General features: G+C 43.7%; 4 protein-coding genes across 8 annotated transcripts in view; all 4 read right to left on the reverse strand.

The window, feature by feature from the left end:
• The window catches only part of LOC131102729 (myosin-10), a 49703-nt gene extending 43149 nt beyond the window's left edge, over positions 1-6554 (reverse strand). For 2 of the 4 annotated variants that reach the window (XM_058048226.2, XM_058048224.2), the window contains exons 1-2: positions 6204-6552; positions 4492-4869 (exon numbers count right to left, since the gene is read on the reverse strand). In XM_058048226.2, coding sequence (XP_057904209.2) covers positions 4492-4836 — 345 coding nt within the window. In that variant the 5' untranslated portion in view covers positions 4837-4869; positions 6204-6552. Of the gene's footprint in view, positions 1-4491; positions 4870-5597; positions 6176-6203 lie in introns of those variants that run through there. The other 2 variants (XM_078797430.1, XM_058048225.2) reach the window with 2 other exon arrangements.
• Positions 6555-6991: 437 nt separating this feature from the next.
• ddx47 (DEAD (Asp-Glu-Ala-Asp) box polypeptide 47) lies at positions 6992-11605 on the reverse strand. Its single transcript, XM_058048234.2, has 12 exons — positions 11437-11605; positions 11199-11292; positions 10805-10993; positions 10643-10714; positions 9705-9823; positions 9565-9636; positions 9360-9476; positions 9110-9256; positions 8858-8995; positions 8714-8784; positions 7689-7818; positions 6992-7481 (listed from the first exon to the last, which is right to left on the reverse strand). The coding sequence occupies exons 1-12, from the start codon at positions 11566-11568 to the stop codon at positions 7314-7316; spliced, it is 1449 nt and encodes a 482-aa protein (XP_057904217.2). The 5' UTR covers positions 11569-11605; the 3' UTR covers positions 6992-7313.
• A 261-nt stretch (positions 11606-11866) lies between these two features.
• On the reverse strand, positions 11867-17215 carry wbp11 (WW domain binding protein 11). Of its 2 annotated transcripts, none has more exons than XM_058048233.2 (12): positions 17022-17215; positions 16516-16601; positions 16383-16414; positions 16197-16290; positions 15915-16111; positions 15620-15753; positions 15051-15208; positions 14819-14983; positions 14462-14587; positions 13280-13549; positions 13005-13187; positions 11867-12829 (listed from the first exon to the last, which is right to left on the reverse strand). In XM_058048233.2, the coding sequence occupies exons 2-12, from the start codon at positions 16577-16579 to the stop codon at positions 12219-12221; spliced, it is 2034 nt and encodes a 677-aa protein (XP_057904216.2). In that variant the 5' UTR covers positions 16580-16601; positions 17022-17215; the 3' UTR covers positions 11867-12218. The 2 variants fall into 2 exon arrangements, with proteins under 2 accessions (XP_057904216.2, XP_057904214.2); XM_058048231.2 differs by having other exon boundaries at positions 14783-14983.
• An 821-nt stretch (positions 17216-18036) lies between these two features.
• bglap (bone gamma-carboxyglutamate (gla) protein) lies at positions 18037-19227 on the reverse strand. Its single transcript, XM_058049695.2, has 4 exons — positions 19094-19227; positions 18703-18903; positions 18505-18589; positions 18037-18416 (listed from the first exon to the last, which is right to left on the reverse strand). The coding sequence occupies exons 1-4, from the start codon at positions 19149-19151 to the stop codon at positions 18314-18316; spliced, it is 447 nt and encodes a 148-aa protein (XP_057905678.2). The 5' UTR covers positions 19152-19227; the 3' UTR covers positions 18037-18313.
• Between the last annotated feature and the right edge of the window lie 66 nt (positions 19228-19293).

Here is a 19293-nt window from a genome sequence, read left to right on the forward strand (position 1 = left end):
GTAGGTTGACTCGTATCGACTGCACCTTAGCGGATGGCGTGCCGTATCTTCCCGCACGTGTTTAAAAATGAAAACATGCGGGCACGGCATTCGTTCATCTTCATTATCTGCAGAAGAGAACAATAACGACCAACCGATTGATTATGTCATTGGTCATATCACCTCGTACTTCGGTACGTGACAAAAATAAAATAAAATAAAAAAAACTATATTAGGAAAGCAGGAAGTGAACAAATATTCAAATGAAATAAAACCATTTAAAAAAATGATTTAAAAAAAATTAATTCAAAAAATAAAATTAAATTATATTAGGAAAGCAGGAAGTGAACAAATGTAACAGTTACTGATTGTTAAAAGTACCAGATGGAGGGGTAGGATTTAATAAGCTTTGCTTCTTCCTACTCCTTTTGGACATGTGGAACTGGGAACTGATTATGGGATGCATTCAATTGTAATTTGATGCATGTTCAAATGAAATAAAACTATAAAAAAAATATTCAAAAAATTAAATTAAATTATATTAGGAAAGCAGGAAGTGTACAAATGTAACAGTTACTGATTGTTAAAAGTACCAGATGGAGGGGTAGGATTTAATAAGCTTTGCTTCTTCCTACTCCTTTTGGACATGTGGAACTGGGAACTGATTATGGGATGCGTTCAATTGTAATCTGATGCATGTTCAAATGAAATAAAACTATAAAAAAATATTCAAAAAATTAAATTAAATTAGGAAAGCAGGAAGTGAACAAATGTAACAGTTACCGATTGTAAAAGTACCAGATGGAGGGGTAGGATTTAATAAGCTTTGCTTCTTCCTACTCCTTTTGGACATGTGGAACTGGGAACTGATTATGGGATGCGTTCAATTGTAATCTGATGCGTGTTCAAATGAAATAAAACTATTAAAAAAATGTTGTTTTTTTATTTTAAAAAAATTATAAAAAAATAAAATATAATTATATTAGGAAAGCAGGAAGTGAACAAATGTAACAGTTACTGATTGTAAAAGTACCAGATGGAGGGGTAGGATGTAATAAGCTTTGCTTCTTCCTACTCCTTTTGGACATGTGGAACTGGGAACTGATTATGGGATGCATTCAATTGTAATCTGATGCATGTTGAAATATATAAATAAAAGCATTACCATTATGCACAAGGTAAGTGACACAAGGAGGAAAGCTAAACCATTGGGAGTATTGTTTATGACACGGATGGGGGTGGGGGGGGGTAAGGAACCGAGATGGAGAGGACGCGGACAATGACGGGCAAGCTAACGCGGACGGCAGCAGCAAAGCAGACGGACAGTATGACCATCTTTTGGAAGAATGCTGATGCTTTCTGACAGCTGTGGCTTATCTTTCAATACAAAGGCCCGCTTGTATCCAACGCTGGTGTGGTCAAGCCCCAGTGTGGGGCTCTGATTAGCCCGTGACGCACACCACCTAGTCGAAATAAATCCTGGCAATCAAGCGTGCGGTCGCCCTAAACGCTACGACAACGGCCCGGCTCCCTAATTGATGTCGTGCACCAGATGTCTGTGCGAGCGAGGACGCAAATATGGAAGCCTTCAACTAAATTCTAAGTCGTCCGCGTGGGGAAAGGCTTCAGGGGGGGTATTACAGCATGTCTGCAGTAGATGTAGCTGAACTTTAAGGGGGTAAGCTAAACAACCGATCTGGGAAATGTTCTTCCTGTCAAAAAAAAAAAAAAAATCCCACTTAGTGAGACACATGTTTGCAATTTAGTCTTAAGCAAAAGGCAAATTAACAACCTCCAAAGCTGAACCTGAGCCATGACAAAGCGCAGACCCTGCCACCGTGGTGTCGGGGAGAACGTGAGGAACCCACAAGAGAATTACATTCAGAGATGACGCACATTTGCCATATTGCTGATGTGGTTCTTCGCCGTGAGCCATCACTTCTGCGAGCGAACCGCAAACTCTATCTGCATTGATGGCTTCCTGTCCCGGGGGAGAGATGGTGAGTTTTGTGGCGGCTGGTTTACGTCGATGTCTTAGAAAATGTCTGCGGCGAGGTGCAGGACACGCAAAGCCTTGCATGTGGAGGGCCGCTGGCACCTCCGAGTTTGGGGGTCTGGGCTGGCGGGGTGCGTGCCTGGAGAGCGTTGAGGCGTACGCGGGTGTTAAGTGGTCAAAATGCGTGCCTGTTGGCAGGTCTGTTATGTGATAATAAAGTTCTTTTTCCTAATCCCTTCACAAAGATCAACTGGTCGGGTCGGAGAGAGTCCTGGTTTATGGTTTACGCCGACTGGATACAAAAATACTGTGATAAAAATAACTTTATTATCATTGATGTAGTTTGCAGGGGCATAGAACTCTAAAGTATTTGACCATGTGATCGAGGCAGCAACAGGAAGTGAATATAATTTGCTACCTCCGAGGCAACGTATCTTTCCCGAGGATACTTTGAAACCATCAAACCAACCTTCACGCGGGGAGACGACCACTCTGCCACCCGACCCTGCACCCAACTGTGCATGTTACGTAACACCCTGTATAGCCCCTCGTCCCGACTCCATGTCTCCATCGGCGAATGAATGAATGTGTGCTAAAAATGGAACTTCCCACATGGGGGACCGGTAGATGTTGTTATTGATGTCGATGCTTTAGGTGGAGCTTGGTAGAGTTCGATTCTTCACAAAGAAAATACAAAGAATCGCTGCATTATTAGTAAAAAAAAAATAGATCTGTGACACGGCTGCACGGTGGTTGAGTGGTTAGCGCACAGACCTCACAGCTAGGAGACCCGAGTTCAATCCCACCCTCGATAATCTCTGTGTGGAGTTTGCATGTTCTCCCCGTGCATGAGTGGGTTTCCTCCCACATTCCAAAAACATGCTAGGTTAATTAGCGACTCCAAATTGTATATAGGTATGAATGTGAGTGTGAATGGTTGTTTGTCTATATGTGCCCTGTGATTGGCTGGCCACCAGTCCAGGGTGTACCCCGCCTCTCGCCCGAAGACAGCTGGGATAGGCTCCAGCACCCCCGCGACCCTCATGAGGAAAAAGCAGAAGAAAATGAATGAATGAATGAATGAAATCCCGCCCGTGACCTACTTTTGGGTCCCCCACCCACCAGTTGGTGTACACTGTTCAACAATCCCATGCCACCCAAAACGACATGACATCATGTTTAAGTCACGTGTTGACGCTTCTTAGCTAACCTTTAACGCCTATTTTTGATGATTCTCCCATTCCGAAAACATGCTAGGTTAATTGGCGACTATGAATGTGAGTGTGAATGGTTGTTTGTCTATATGTGCCCTGTGATTGGCTGGCCACCAGTCCAGAATGTACCCCGCCTCTCGCCCGTAGACAGCTGGGATAGGCTCCAGCATCCCCCACCCCCACCCTAGAGGGTGGATAAAGGGCGGCTGCATCACTATAAGTACATTTACATTTGAAATAAACTGAAATAAATCCCGCCCGCGACCCACTTTTGGGTCCCCCACCCACCACTTGGTGTACACTGTTCAACAATCCCATGCCCCCCGAAACGACATGACATCATGTTTAAGTCATGTGTTGACGCTTCTTAGCTAACCTTTAACGCCTATTTTTGATTATTTTCACATTCCAAAAACATGCTAGGTTAATTAGCGACTCCAAATTGTCCATAGGTATGAATGTGAGTGTGAATGGTTGTTTGTCTATATGTGCCCTGTGATTGGCTGGCCACCAGTCCAGAATGTACCCCGCCACTCGCCCGTAGACAGCTGGGATAGGCTCCAGCACCCCCCCCCCCCCACCCTAGAGGGTGGATAAAGGGCGGCTGCATCACTATAAGTACATTTACATTTGAAACAAACTGAAATAAATCCCGCCCGTGACCCACTTTTGGGTCCCCCACCCACCACTTGGTGTACACTGTACAACAATCCCATGCCCCCCAAAAACGACATGTGTTGACGCTTCTTAGCTAACCTTTAACGCCTATTTTTGATTATTTTCACATTCCAAAAACATGCTAGGCTAATTAGCGACTCCAAATTGTCCATAGGTATGAATGTGAGTGTGAATGGTTGTTTGTCTATATGTGCACTGTGATTGGCTGGCAGAAAATGACTGAATGAATGAGATTCGTGACAATGTAACTGCTATTTCACTTCCAGCGGAATAAACCGAGATTGTAAACAGCGTCAGTAGAGATTTCTCCTGGTAGTTTCTGAATGAGGTTCTCTCAGGTGACAACCAACCCACATTCTATTCCTGGAAACTGGGTCATGATTTCAACTAGAACATCAAAAAAAAAAAAAACAGCTCCATCGAAAGCCAGTTTGAAGTGAAGTATTTGTACGGGACACAGATGTGAGGCCAGGAAGTTCAACGACCCACCCGGTCCCAAATAATAGATGTAGCTATTACACAATACAGAGCTAAAGGTTAACAGCGGTGTGCGTGATCCAAAATTGGTACGTATGATATGACGCCATGTTTACTGTCAATCATTGCCATGCTGAAGCTACTCACATAGATGAGTCCGGAGTAGTAACGGTCCTTCAGGTTGTGCAGCACCGACGCCTCATTCAGGCAGGTGAGCTCCGCCATGTCTTCCACCTTGCTAAACTTGGGCGGATTCATCTTCTGGATGTCGTCCTTGTTGACGGACACCTTTTTGCCATTCTCCGCCAGCTCCACCAGAACCTCCTCGCCACGCTCCTCGCGGATACTGGCCCCCTCGAAGCCGTGGCGCTCTGAGGGGACCCACACCAGCTTCTTGGCTGTCCAGTCAGCCTGTGTGGCTGGGTTGTAGACCACAGCGCGGTCCACAAACAGGTACCGCTCCGGGTCCTCCTGACCGCTTCGATGAGACATCTTGTCTTGGGTTCACGACAGCAATATGGCCACCTAGAAGACACAAAAAGACAGAAACAGGTTTACATTTTATACATAGGGACCGCCCACATCATGATTACTGACCCAAGAGTCAGTTGTTTTTTTTTTTTACGCTTCTTAGCTAACCTTTAACGCCTATTTTTGATTATTTTCCCATTCCAAAAACATGCTAGGTTAATTAGCGACTATGAATGCGAGTGTGAATGGTTGTTTGTCTATATGTGCCATGTGATTGGCTGGCCACCAGTCCAGGGTGTACCCCGCCTCTCGCCCGAAGACAGCTGGGATAGGCTCCAGCATCCCCCGCGACCCTGGTGAGGATAAGCGGTAGAAAATTAATGAATGAATAAATCCCGCCCGTGACCCACTTTTGGGTCCCCCACCCACCAGTTGGTGCACACTGTTCAACAATCTCATGCCCTCAAAAACGACATGACATGTGTTGACGCTTCTTAGCTAACCTTTAACGCCTATTTTTGATTATTTTCCCATTCCAAAAACATGCTAGGTTAATTGGCGACTATGAATGTGAGTGTGAATGGTTGTTTGTCTATATGTGCCATGTGATTGGCTGGCCACCATTCCAGGGTGTACCCCGCCTCTCGCACCGAAGACAGCTAGGATAGGCTCCAGCACCCTCGTGAGGAAAAAGCGATAGAAAATGAATGAATGAAAAACATTTAGCTTTAAATCCAAAACACGCCGCCATTGAGATTAGCTAAAAAGTTGTCATCACTTACCTCAACAGTACTGCGCCGATGTGTGTCATGACATTGCGCATAGTGCGTAACTGCGCCGCTCTGCAGAGCAACGGACGGGACGCGGCGACGTCGACATTTTTGTATTATATGTCTAAATAATCTTGAGAAATGTGGTCATTATATAGATTATCCTCCCACACACACACACACACACACACACACGGAACACTCACTGGTGGCACACTGCTCATTACTGTTACAGCTTACGTAACAAACCGTAAAGTCGTTGAAACAAATTTATGCGACGATAAACCTACACAAATGTCAGGCTTTTTTAGGTTATTCACTAAGCATTAAAAACAATTCTTTATCAGTGGTAAATAACCTTGTAACGATGCTACCTGTCCGGTTTCACCCAAAGTGCACCCGGGCAGCTAGCTTAAACTGCTAATTATAGAGCAGGCTGGGTTTAGCTGATTAACAACAGTCTGGGAGAAAAACAGACAACAAATAACACAAAAAACGTAAACAAGTTGAAAGTAAGTTAGGAAAAAGGACCGAGAGCACACCCCCAGTCGGTCGTGACTGGCACTCGAACTACCCCGTCATCATCATCCATGTTCGGCCGGTGAATTCCGAACTCACCTGGTGTCGTTGATCGATTCGGGTCCGGTCCGGTTCACCACCCAAGTCGGCTCTCCCGCTGATGCGCAGCCTCTGTGCAACGGTCTGCTCCACGCACACAATGGAGATGCAGGCATGTGTTTGGGCTCTGGTATGCACCACCGAGGCAGGGCTGCTGCCTCCACACTGGGGCCCCTCCTAGACCCAAAACATTAGACCTCTCCACAGCCCCCGCCTACTGTGGACACCTCACTCACGCAGTATTAAACACGCATTCACTTTAGACGCTGCATAGGCTCCTGTTTGATATTTAGCCTTTACACTACTGATGTGCTAGTCATGAACGAGTCGATCAAAACTTTTTTGTTAAAAACTGAATCGGGTCCTTACCGCTAGCTAATAAAAAGAAACCAGATAACATGTCAGGGTGCAATTAAATGCGGGGTAAGTCAAAAAGAGTGGTGACAATTGTTGTGAATGTGTTTCTGCGCATGTGCTGTCACGGGTGACTACCCGATTCACAACAATTTGTGCTCGACGGCTGCCTCAAGTACCCGATTCACACACTTGTTGCTCAATTGCGACTTTGACAGGTTACGCCAGTGAATCGAGTATTTGAGCGAGTTCAATTCGAGTCAGTACAAGGAATCGAGTTCCCTCAATGCTAATGCATACACCCACTAAATCAGGGATGCCCTTTATAATTGGATGACAGGTCACGAGAGAGTTAGCACAGCATAGCGTTGACTACAGTGCTTAAATTATCAACTAATTTAATAATACTACATTTAAAAGAGTAATGTAAAGTGTTAATAACCATAATATGTTTATTTTGGCTGGAAAAAAGTTGGACAGTCCTGCACCATATTAAGAAAATGTGTGGTTTCGAAGCTTAAGCCCATTCATTATAAAAAATACCGGTCTCAAAGGAGCAACAGCTCCCTCTTGTGTCTGAAAGAAATGCAACACTTGGAAGTACAACCGGCAGAATTTTACTACAAATGGGGAAAATATGGGCTACAACGCCACAAAAGCGTGTAATTAAATAATCGTGACCTTCTGGCTGTTATGGTATCAAAAACAAGAGATTGGATGTTGTGGCTTATGTACAGTCTGTTAAAGTTGGTCGTCTCAGCGTCCGCCTCTCCAGGCGGCGCCGCCTCTCTTCTTCCCGCCTCCTCGTCCCGTTCCCGAGCCTCCTTTCACCTTCTTCCTCACACCGCTCGCTTGCTCTGTATCATCCTCATCTGCATCCCGGTCTCTGGGTCTTTTCCTTTTTTCCCCTTGCTCCTTCATTTCCTGAAGAAATACAATTGAATGAAAAATATAAGAACCACTTCCCAAGACGATGCGGTCCTTTTTTTTCGAGAAACCCCAACAACGGTTACGTAAAAACCTGCCTCTTCAGCGCTCGTGTTGGATTACGTGAGTAGGACAGCAGGGCATCACAACGGTCAGCCCAACTAAATGCACGCCCCGCAAGATTACGCAATAATGCTGACTCACCAGCCTGGCAAATCTCTGGGCCTCGCTGACCCTCTCCACCAACATCATCACCTCCTCCTCATGGGTGGGAAAGGCAGGAAGTTTCTTTCCGATCAGGGTTTCAATTCTCTGGAACAGCTCCACGTCGTACCTTCGATAAAAGCACACGTCACTTAAAACGACGACAAAAATATAGAACAATGGCAGCGGTTTTAAGTTCACGCCCCCGAACTGGCTGACTTACGTAACGTGTCTTTTTCTCCATCTGTGCATATTTTAGTTTTGATTCTAGGTTCCAATAGTGATGCCTCAACACATGGCAGAACATATGCATATCATAACTGGGTATTATGGGAACCCTCAACTACATTTGCATGTAAACAAGAGGTCAATGTCTTTTTAAAATATCCGTATTTGTGTAGACATAGGCACATGTAGTAGTCCACATAGGTCACTAGGTGTCAGTAATGTTACTGTAATGTTCTGTGACATAAAAGCACCAGGCTTGATCGCCAGAACAACAGGGTTTTATTGCAGGATCAATATTGAATGATCTCGCACCAGGTGCAATAATTCCTAACATGGCCGAGTGTTGCGATCGTAACCCACTGTGTTAAGGCAACACAAAGCTGCCCGGCGGATGCCTGTCTGAAAATAATGCGGCGGAAAAATACATCGGTGAACCGATACCGATTCAAGTAAAAAACGCAAATATCGGCCCGATGTATCGGTCGATCTGTAGCTGAAACTGAACTCCCAACAACATCACTTCCTGTCCGCCCAACACTCTGCTCCCCTACACACGAGCATGATGAGTCTTATTTATGTCTCAGACGGCGTATAATGTCTATTATTTTGGGGAATACGAGTGTAAAGGTGACTATAGGGGTGTTGTTTCATGTCTCGAGGGCTCTAATAGTGCTCAAAACTATTATTTATCAGGCTGTAAACAGGTTTTCTATGCTCTAACTAATATTATATTCATGAATAGGAATATCAACTGCAAGTCTGGAACCAGTTGGTGAACATAAATAAGAAGTTCTTACTGGGTGACGAACGTGATGGACTTTCCCGATCTCCCCGCTCTGGCTGTGCGCCCCACTCTGTGAATGTAGTCCTGCGTGGAACCAACGGATGATGAAGAACTAGACCAGATCAGGAAAACTACCGGCAGCAGTGAATAAAGGTACCTTGGAGTGCGTGGGGATGTCGTAGTTGATGACGCAATCAACGTGTGGAATGTCGAGTCCTCTGGACGCCACGTCGGTTGCCAGCAGCACTGACCGCGACTTGGACTTGAACTTGTTCAGAGCTCCCAGACGCTTATTCTGATGAACGAGGGGGGCGGGGAAAGTGGGGAATTGAACAGACAAGAAATGTGCCGTAATTCAGAATAAAATAAGTCGACGTCACAACACAATTGGCGAGTCGGTCAGCTGTACCTGACTCATCTGGCCGTGAAGCGGGATGGCGGTGATGCCGAGGTTTCGCAATAAGAGCGCCACCCGCTGTGCGCTGTTGCAGGTGCTGCAGAAAATGATGAAGGAGTTTCCAGCCAGCTCGTTGAGGATGGACACCAGGTAACAGTCCTGCCACACACACACACACACACACACACACACCGCAGCAGCTTTAAATGCTTTCCGGAGGAAGCGACGGAAAAACCGGAATGTGCATCCAAAAGTGTGCTACCTTGTACTTGGATGGTATGAAGATGTAATACTGCTGTAGTTTATCTACTGTGGAGTACTTGGTAGAAACGGCACACTTGACTGGATCTTTCAGAGCGGCCCGTTCTAGTTTCTGGACCTGTACACAAATCAAAAGGACCGTCGGTGCAAAGACAATTCATATTTATGCAGCAGAAAAAAAAAACCCAATAAAACACCATAATTACCTTTTTGGTCATGGTTGCAGAGAACAAGAAGGTGTGTCTCTCCCTGGGAATGACTTTTAGGATTTTATCCACCTGGTTGTAAGCATTATTAAAAATTGTGACTCGAGGAAGTAAAACATACCATAATTTCCACGACTCACCTCGGTCTCAAAGTCCATATTAAGGATTCTATCCGCTTCATCCATGACAAGAAACTTCACCGCTCGCAACGAGAAGCCCTTTGTGTTCTCCAAGTGGTCTATTAATCGACCCGGTGTGGCTGCAAACACACAACACAGATAATGTAATACAGTAATTCCTAATTTATTGCTTTACTTGGTGTATTTCCATAAAGTATGACTCCCTGTTACCTGTTGACAAACTTCTAAACACATCTAACATGATTAGAGCCCTCTAGACATGAAATAACACCCCTATAATCACCTGTATTACACAGGATAAAATTAATTCATAAGATTTGTGCTCGTGTGTGTTTGCTGTAAATCAAATCAACTTTATTTGTCCTGCAAAGACATGCAACACAAAGTGCTTTACAGAATTAAAAACAATTACCACAATTAAAAGGAAAAACAATTACTAAGAAAGCCCCTCCCTCCGACCCTCCATACTAGACACACACCCGGGCCCCCCCGACTCCGACAGACGGGCGGACCCCGACATCAAAAGGGAGGAACCCCCAGCCGTCCGGGTCAAAGGGACCCAAGGATGGCACCTCCCCTCAGCAGACCCGACACAGCCCCCAGTGTGTAGGACCCCCCCCTGAGGAAATACTGGAGTTAAAAGCTAAAGACTAAGAGCATAAAATAGGACTGAAAAAGATAAAAACATAAGAAAAGTTTAAAAATATTAGTTAAAAGCCTCATTAAAAAGATGTCTCTTTAATGTTTTTTTTTTTTTTTTTTTAAATATCAACAGTCTCCACAGCTCTGAGGTTCTCCAGCAGGCTTTCAGCTTAAGCTTGACGTGGGTTTGGACACAACAGCAGCCCATGTTAGGAATTACTACTAACCAGTGTAGGACATTACATGTCATCACAAGCTATCATTCGTATGTTCAGTACCGGTGATTATCGTCTTACCAATAACGATGTGGGGTTTTTTGGCCAACACCAAAGACTGGGACATCATGTCAATCCCTCCAACCACGACAGCTACAAAAGAAATTAAAAAAAAAAAACGATCAGATCACAGATCATCCTCTGCTTTGTTGCGCTCCACTCGTTATTTTACAGGCTACGTACCACACTTGACACCGATGCTCGAACCCAGGGCTTCAAACTGCTCGGAGATCTGAAACGCCAACTCTCTAGTGGGCGTGAGGACAAGGGTGTGGAGCCGTTGAGGTGATGCCAGCAGTGACTGGAGGATGGGCAGAGCAAAGGCGCCGGTTTTTCCTGAGCCGGTCTCTGCCAGGCCAATAACGTCCTTTCCTTCACAAGGATATTGTAAAGATTAGGGTGACTGTCACTATGTAAAATAATAGTACAATAACAATGTCCATGATAATAGCTAGGCCATCATACAAAACTCGAATATACCTATAGAATATTATGCTGCTACATGACATTTGGATAAATCTAAGCTAGTAGCATTAGCATTTACGGTTAGCTAAGAGTAGATGTTTTGGACTCTTACCTTGCAAAGCCACCGGTATGGCTTCAACCTGAATCTTTGTTGGACTCTTCCATCCCAGTTGATCACAGGCTTCACAAAGAACGTCCGTGACACCCTATTTACAATTTACACAACAATTGCTGTCGTTTGTTAAAAAAAACAACTTCAGAATGCTATTTAAAACGATTTATACACAATGTTTACGTATTAGGTTACGTCAAATGGTCGTCGTTGTTTGTTTGGCTTGAGGCAAACCTACCAAATCTTTGAAGGTTTTTACTGTCTCTTGGGTTTCACCGTTGTCGTCGTTGCTGTTATCATCGTCACTACTCGAACCTCCATGTTGTTCAGGTGTAGCTAGCTTGGAGCTTTTCTCACCGACGTCCGCCATGCTTTTTTTTTTTTTTGCCCAACGTGCCTCGTGTGTTCTGCAGTGCGCAGATGCGGAAACGCGTCACGCTGAAATCCCGGAGCTTCATGGGAAATTGTGTTTTTAAGGGAACCAGCCACGTGAACCATAATAACAGATTATTGTATTGTAAATGTTTACGTAAATGTAACACATTGCATTTAAAATGTGTTTTAATTGTAGTATTATCGAAAAGTAAGCTATTTTATTTTTATGAGACAATTTGTGTTGTTTTTGTTATGTATGTGTGTGTATATATGTATATAATCACATTCAAGCATGAGGTCTTGACATGTTTATTATGATGCAGATCAAACGGACAAAGCTTAAAAAAAACAAGTTTTTTCATTTCTATCAGACAAATCATACTCAACAAATACAATGGGTGAAAAAAGTATTGAGAAAAAAAACTCAACCAATGTCTCAGACAATATAATATTTATATATTGGACAGATTAAATTTGTTCTACTAGAGTGTAGTATATTCCAGATTAAATGAAAACAAATTGTTGAGACCATTTTAGCTTTTCTGGTGTCCTAAAGACAAATGGATCTAGGAAGGCATTGGACAATACTACCAAAACTGACAAAAACATTGTTTCAGTTCAGCCCAGTGACGAAATGTGTGAATCTCAGAGGAGCCCCTCCATCTCCCTCATAAAGGCTTCATACACCTGGTCCTTGGTCTTCATACTGGGCTGAGGCGCAGCACCAATTTGAGCTGGGTGAGACATGCCCATAGCGGCAGCCGAGTGCTGTTTCAACCCGTGGCTTCCCATGCCGTCATCTCCCCTCCTCCCTCCGGCGCCACCTTTCTCCAGCGGGCCAACCGCCGGCCCCGGCATGGCGCCGCTCTTGTCCCTTCGCACTCTCAATGCGGTGGGCACGAACCTCGTGACCTCCGCTTTGGGATTGATGATTTGTGGTTTGGCGGAGATGGTGGCCCCCGCGCCGGAGACTGAAGTGATGTTAGCTCTTTTTTCAATGGTGGCGGCGTGGAGGTGACTAGCAGCGGCGGTCCCTGGTGGAGGCGGCATTTGCATGACGCTGGAGCGCATGGACATGGAAGGAGGCGGCATGCTGCTCTGGGCGCCATCTTGGCCGGATCCCGGGCCTTTTTGCCGTTGGACAATGCTGGGAGGAGCGCTAAGCACGTTGTTGCTGAGAGGTGGAGGAAAGAGGGCATGAGGGGGCCCCATGGGACGGGCGGGCCCTCCTGCTCTTGGGGGTGGTGGAGGGATACCTGGAAGGAAAAGCGGGACATGTGTATTTGTATGCATATACTCTATATTTGTGCTAAATTTCCTTTTATGAGGAAATACTTTAAAACAACAATAATGGCTGTATTAATAATAATAACGCCAGCAAAATGGCTCTGTAACCCTGATACATGCACAATTCTGCACCCATAAGCTTACCAGGGGGTCCTGGGGGTGGGAGTCTGGGTGGGGGTCCACGTGGTGGGGGGCCTGGTGGAAGGCCAGGAGGGGGACCGGGTGGTGGGCCAGGGGGACGGCCTGGTGGAGGTCCAGGGGGTAGAAGACGAGGTATTGGACCTCGCATGCCAGGTAAAACTGGAGGCCTCAAGAACGGAGGAGCTCCTAAAGACAACAGAAGATGCGCACAATATAAATAATATCTGAAGAGCACATTTACACATTTGACTCAACAGTAATTTTAAATTCTACCATACCTGGCGGAGGACCAGGAGGTGGACCGGAAGGCGGACCCGGAGGCCTCATTGGTGGAGCCGGTGGAGGACCCATCGGTGGAGGCCCAGTCATCGGTGGACCTTGCAAGGGCGGGGGACCTTGCTGTCCAGCCGGGCCGCTTGCGGCTGGGAGACGCTGACCGAGAGACTGGTCCCCTGGTGGCCCCTTGTCTTCGACGTCTGAACCGTCCGAGTCGTCTGTGTACTCTTCCTCGACCTCTTCTTCTTCCTCATCGTCAGGAATGGACTGACCTATTTTGTCACAAAAATCATCCGGTGTGGTGTGTCATTCAATTTGTGTACCTAAATGCATCACAAGCTAATGACTGCAGCCACTAAAAGCAATGTATTTATATACGATATAGATCAGGGGCCTCAAACTGGTGTCCTGCGGGCCACATTTGGCCCGCGGGCCGCGTGTTAATATGAAAGTTTAATGTTAGTGCGGCCGGCACAAGTTTGATATGGATGCTGTATGGTGTCATGTACCCAGAAAAAATTATTACGTTTGATTAATGTTCATGTTAAAGGTTAAATAACTCTTAATAGTTATCCTCCCTATCCGTGTGGAAGTGGTAAGTTTTTGGCTATTTAAGTTTAAAGGAAATAACTTGAAGGCTACCGTTTAGGTCACTAGCTCTCTAGTTTGCGAGTTAGCATGTGTCTGAAGACCCTGCAGTTGCGCAATATGCTGTAAATTTAAAAAAAGTATAAATGTGACTATAGTTGTGTTTTGTCATGTCTACAGGGCTCTAATAATGCTTTGTTCATTTTAATCTGAAAAAAAATAATTTGTCTACCCACCAACTATATGTGGTTTAAGTTTTTATTATTTGCAGTTTTATTATTATTATATTTATTTATTGCTGATTAATTGATTTTCTTTATTGTTGATTTGTTTATTTATTTTTCATCTTATTTTGTGCAGAAAAATAAAAATTAGAATATTCGAGAACAGTGGAATGTTTTATCAGAGCTTTTATTGTAGAAAATCGGAACCAAAGCACTGAAAAAGTTTGTATATTTTTCTGTTTTTAATAAATGCCCAGACCCTAGCTCCAGTGGCCCCCAGGTAAATTGAGTTTGAGACCCCTGATATAGATTTTAATATAGTAAAAGTGTTAGTATAGTGTAGGAGGAAGTATGTTTGAAGATTGTACCCACCTGCCATCCTTAACATCATGGCCTGCAGAGGTGTAATGGCCTTCGTCTTCTTCACCAACCTCTTTTTCTTTTTCTTTCCATCACCGCCTGCGTCTGAGGGCATGTCTGCGAAACGTACGCTTCGGCCTAACGTGCAGCAGACAATCATCCACTTAGTGTCAGGACACAAATTACACAAAGCATTTTGAACTGGTTGTATCATCAAAAAAAAAATTATGCTTTTTGTTACTTTTGCCATAGCGCTACTTCTGTGACATTTAATTAGAAAAATCATTGAATAAAAAAAATGGAAATAAACATGACAGAAGCTGAAACACTGACCAGCCTGCCTTTCACCTCTGTCCTCATCTCTTTCACCTCCTCTCTTTGGGTCACCATCTTCATCCCGCTCTTCATCACTGTCCTCCTCAGAGTCGCTGTCGTCCTCATCCAGCTCGTCTCGGTCTCGGTCGCTCTCGCTGCCGCTGTCCTGATCTCTTCCGAACTCTGTTGCCGTCTTGTCCAAACCAGGAATTGAAGGTTCTATGTAAATAACCCACATACCCATTATTATCATTATCACGATGCTAAAGGTTCATTCACGTCTTACCCATCTCTGTGCCCCAGGGCCGTCGTGAAGGAATACCATACAGTGCCAAGACTTGCGGTGGTGGGGGACCGGGCGGTGGTCCAGGAGGTTTCTTCCCTGGTGGTAACCGTGGGACAGGTGGCAATGCCGCCAAATACGGGACAGGTAGAGGTCCTCTCCTAATAGACACATATAATAAATACCGTTTGGAGTAAATAAAACTGACGATTTAGCTTCACATGTCTCACCAACATTACAGTAACATTACTGACACCTAGTGACCAATGCAGATTACTACATATCATCACAGTGTCTTTGAATGTGTCCTCTGTGTGACTTATATTTGTATTTTAGTTCATCATTCAGCAATATTTATGCTAGAAAATGCTTAATTTAGGCCAAAATTACAAAATTTTTTCTGAAATATGCATTTTCTTTTTACAAATAGGCCGTATTTAACCACAAAGCAGCCACAAACATTTAAGTGCAAAGTGGGAAGGGATTACTGTAGTCCTCAAACCATGCTCCCCAGTGGCTACTGGTACATTTAAAGGTCATACATGTGTTGCATTTGGATATTTAAATCATACCCAAAAGCGGAGCCTTTCTTCAGTATGGAAGGAGGCTGAGCTCCTGGTAGAGGGATGTCCTGGATGTGGATATTCGAGGGTGCGTGAGGCATATCTGGCAAAGGAATACTATCGACCTCGACAGATTCCGCATTCTGGAAGTAGAAAAAAGTCAACATTAACATTCATAACATTTGAATTTTTAATAAAAACTTGTCCAAGTTATTACATGTGTAGATTGTTCATTATGGCACCCAAAGGTGGATTTTCACAAACTGCCGTGTTGTCGAAATAAAGAAGAGATACACAAACTGACCTTGACTGAATCGAAATAGAGCGCCAGCTGGCCCCGTTTTGTCTCATATTCCAATTCAAGTTTGCGCAGATCCTTGTAGGTTTCGGGATTCTCTCTCTCGTACAGACGAACAATGCGTTCAAACGTCTCCCGTAGTTTCTTCCTCTTATCCCTCAGCACCTTCTCATTCAATAAGGGCTGCTGGACTGGGTTGAACTCTGTCGGAAAGGTTGTAGTATTTTGTATTTTTCAGTTGTTATGAATGATGTCAACAATGTCAAATGAAGAAGCTCATCTTCTCACCCATCTCATCCAATTTCTCCATATCTCGGATGATCTGCCTGGGGTCTTTCATCTTCAGAACTGCGGCTCGCACCATCATTCTCTGCTTTTTATTCTAAGTAAAAAATATATATATAATAGTAATCAAATAGAATGACATAATTTGTTTAACAAATAACTGGAGAATACACTGGAAATAATGATTACCTTTTTCAACTCCCTTTTCCTGGCTTCTTTTCCTGAAAAGTAGGTTGTGTAAAAACAAACAGGGATTATTGTTCCATTCCAGGTATGATAACGCATGTACATGTTAATTTGCACAGTGCTGACAGGTACTTACTGGCCTGATCTGTGGGGTTCATGAACTTCCCACTCTTGGTGGAGGAGGTTGAACGTCTCCCCATGGTGACGATGTGTTCCTTTTACCTTAAGAAATAATACATTCCAAACGTGAGTTCACCTATAGGGTATATACTGTGTTGAAAAAAATATACACACAACGTGTTTGAGTTTCGTATGTATGACAAAAAGCAACTCATCTTATACAAGAAAATAGGGGACTTAAATCAAAATAAATGTGAAAAAACAAACACCGTATAAGGCAATGTAGCAATTTTGGTGCTTATAAATCTGTATAGCACTAGCACAAATGTTTATATTTGATACACCTTTACACAAACTTCACTGCCGATGATAATAAAATATCTTGCATACATTGATTGTTTGTTGTTTAATCACCAGACAGACTTAAATCACCCAATAAAAGGAAAGTGGCCGTTAGCCGAAAAGCTAATATTAGCCAACACCGCGTTAGCTTCAACGTTGTATACAAAAACTCAACTGTACCTTATAAAGAGGAAAACCGTAAGAGGCCCACCACCTTGCAAGTACAAATGAGTTATCGAGGGTCACAGGCGATAGTGTACTTAAGCCATAAAACAGAAACTAAATGCCCCCATGATTGAGTGACAAACACAACGACTTTCAGCTAGCCGCTTTGCTAGCTCGCCATGTTCGCAGCCGCGAGTAAGGGCGGAAGTAGATGCACGATGCACGTCATCAAAACGAGACGCCAGTGGTACTATCCATTGCTTTTGCATTTTTTTCAAGTCAAATTATTATAAACCATGAAGTTGCTCCTTTAAAAACACATTTTACCGAATACATATCACAAAATAAAACAACGTACAGTTAAATATACATTTATTCACTTTAGGTTTCATGCAATCAGTTTATTTGTTATCATTTTATTCTGAATAGGAATTTGCGAGATAAATAGCTTGAATTACAATGAGAAACAAAATATAATTCCACTTACAAAATGTACAACAAGGAGACCCTATTAAATCTTACCAATATTTAATTTATGAGAGTGAAATAATTTTTGTATGTCCTGTTACGTCTGAGTGCAATGCAGATCAGTCTGCACTTCCGGAATAACAAACAAAAAAACAGACTGTGTACATATATTTATACTGTTTATTCTGTATATTTTGTATTTTCATTTTTTAATAGATGTGATTGCACCTACTTCACCAAAACAAATTATAAGTAATAAACCATTTCTGATTCTGAGATGCTGTTACTATAATGATGCAACGAGAAGTTGCAAGAAACACACAGCAGGGGGAGACATTTCTCTGTTTTCTATTATTAGGATACAGCAAATGATGCGTTCACGTTAAAATGAGCCCGTTGGATTTAAATAATTGTTTCTTCATGAACTATTTTTCATGCATTGCGAAACAGAGTCACCGAATAGAGTGACGCGTGGCTATATAAAATTATTTAGCTAATATTGTGTGTTTATTTATCACATATGAGGACAAATGACACACACACACACATTGATTTTCATTATGTTTACTTCTTCATCACACTACTCTACAGGCTGACAGAGGTGATATAATCATATAGAAACTGTGTTGGTCTGTACAGGATGGAAAAATAATTCCACATGCAAGTGCTATTCCTCTCACTCTGCTCCCACACTGCACTGTCGGGCATGTTTTTTTTTTGAAGGGGGGGGGGTTCTTTGCCTAGAAAGAGGGTTTGACCACAAGTAAGAAGGTGATATAAAAAGCATTAAAAAGCAAAATGAAGTGATAATTGTGGACTCAATTGTTGTGATTCGGCGTCTAATAAGGGACAGGGCCGTAGTAGGCGTTGTAGGCGGCGACGACCCCGGATGTGCCCATCATGTGCTCGCAAGCCAAGTTGGTCTCGCACACCTCCCTCAGGCTGCGTGGCGACAAAAGGGACACATGGTATTATAGTACACATACTGGCGACTATAGTAAGTGACGTGTAATTGCAGTGTGACTTATACTTCTCCATTTGGGTCAAGGTCAACTCTCGAGGAGCGGCCCTGGGTTGCACGACGGCGGCGGCCTGCCTCTGATCCACAAACACACCTGCACACAAAAGTACAAGTCACTTTAGAACCGATTTGGGGGTCATTTTGATATTTGTTTAATTTCATACACCCCTGCATTAGATATATTCATATTCAAAATGGTGACCTTACCGTGATGACCGTTGTCATAGTAACCGTTGTTGTGGTAGCCGTTGTCACGGCGGCCGTTGTCGTAGTAGCCGTTGTCGCGGCGGCCGTTGTCGTAGTAGCCGTTGTCGTAGTAGCCGTTGTCGCGGCGAGCGTAGCTGTCGTACAGGCGGTAGTTGTCACGACGACCGTTGTTGTCGTCGTCACCCTGGGAATCCGTGGAGTCTGTGAAGTACAAGTATTTTTTTTTTAAGCCTGTATTCGAACATAATAATAGTACAGTATGTATAATAAAGACATTTTTGGTTGCTCAAAAATGCTGAGTAATCACTTAGTTCAATAGATGGAATGTTATTTATCAGAAAATCAGACCTCTAAAGACGCATAAAGTCCATATTTATTCGGAGTCACTTACCTGAGGACAGGCACATGACAGCCAGGGAGCAGAAAACCAGGATGGCCAAAGTCTTCATCTTGAGGTTTGAGGCCACGAGCAGGATTCAGGATATCAAGAGTCGTGTTGTGTCTTTTGTGTGAGAATGTATACATAGATAACTCCAACTTATATACGTGGCACCTCACAATGTGATTGGTTAGGGAATCATGTATCACTCT

The sequence above is a fragment of the Doryrhamphus excisus genome, linkage group LG16 (genome assembly GCF_037039965.1).
Source record: "Doryrhamphus excisus strain RoL-2023G ecotype Guam linkage group LG16, RoL_Dexc_Guam_v1.1, whole genome shotgun sequence".
NCBI classification, from domain to species: domain Eukaryota; kingdom Metazoa; phylum Chordata; class Actinopteri; order Syngnathiformes; family Syngnathidae; genus Doryrhamphus; species Doryrhamphus excisus.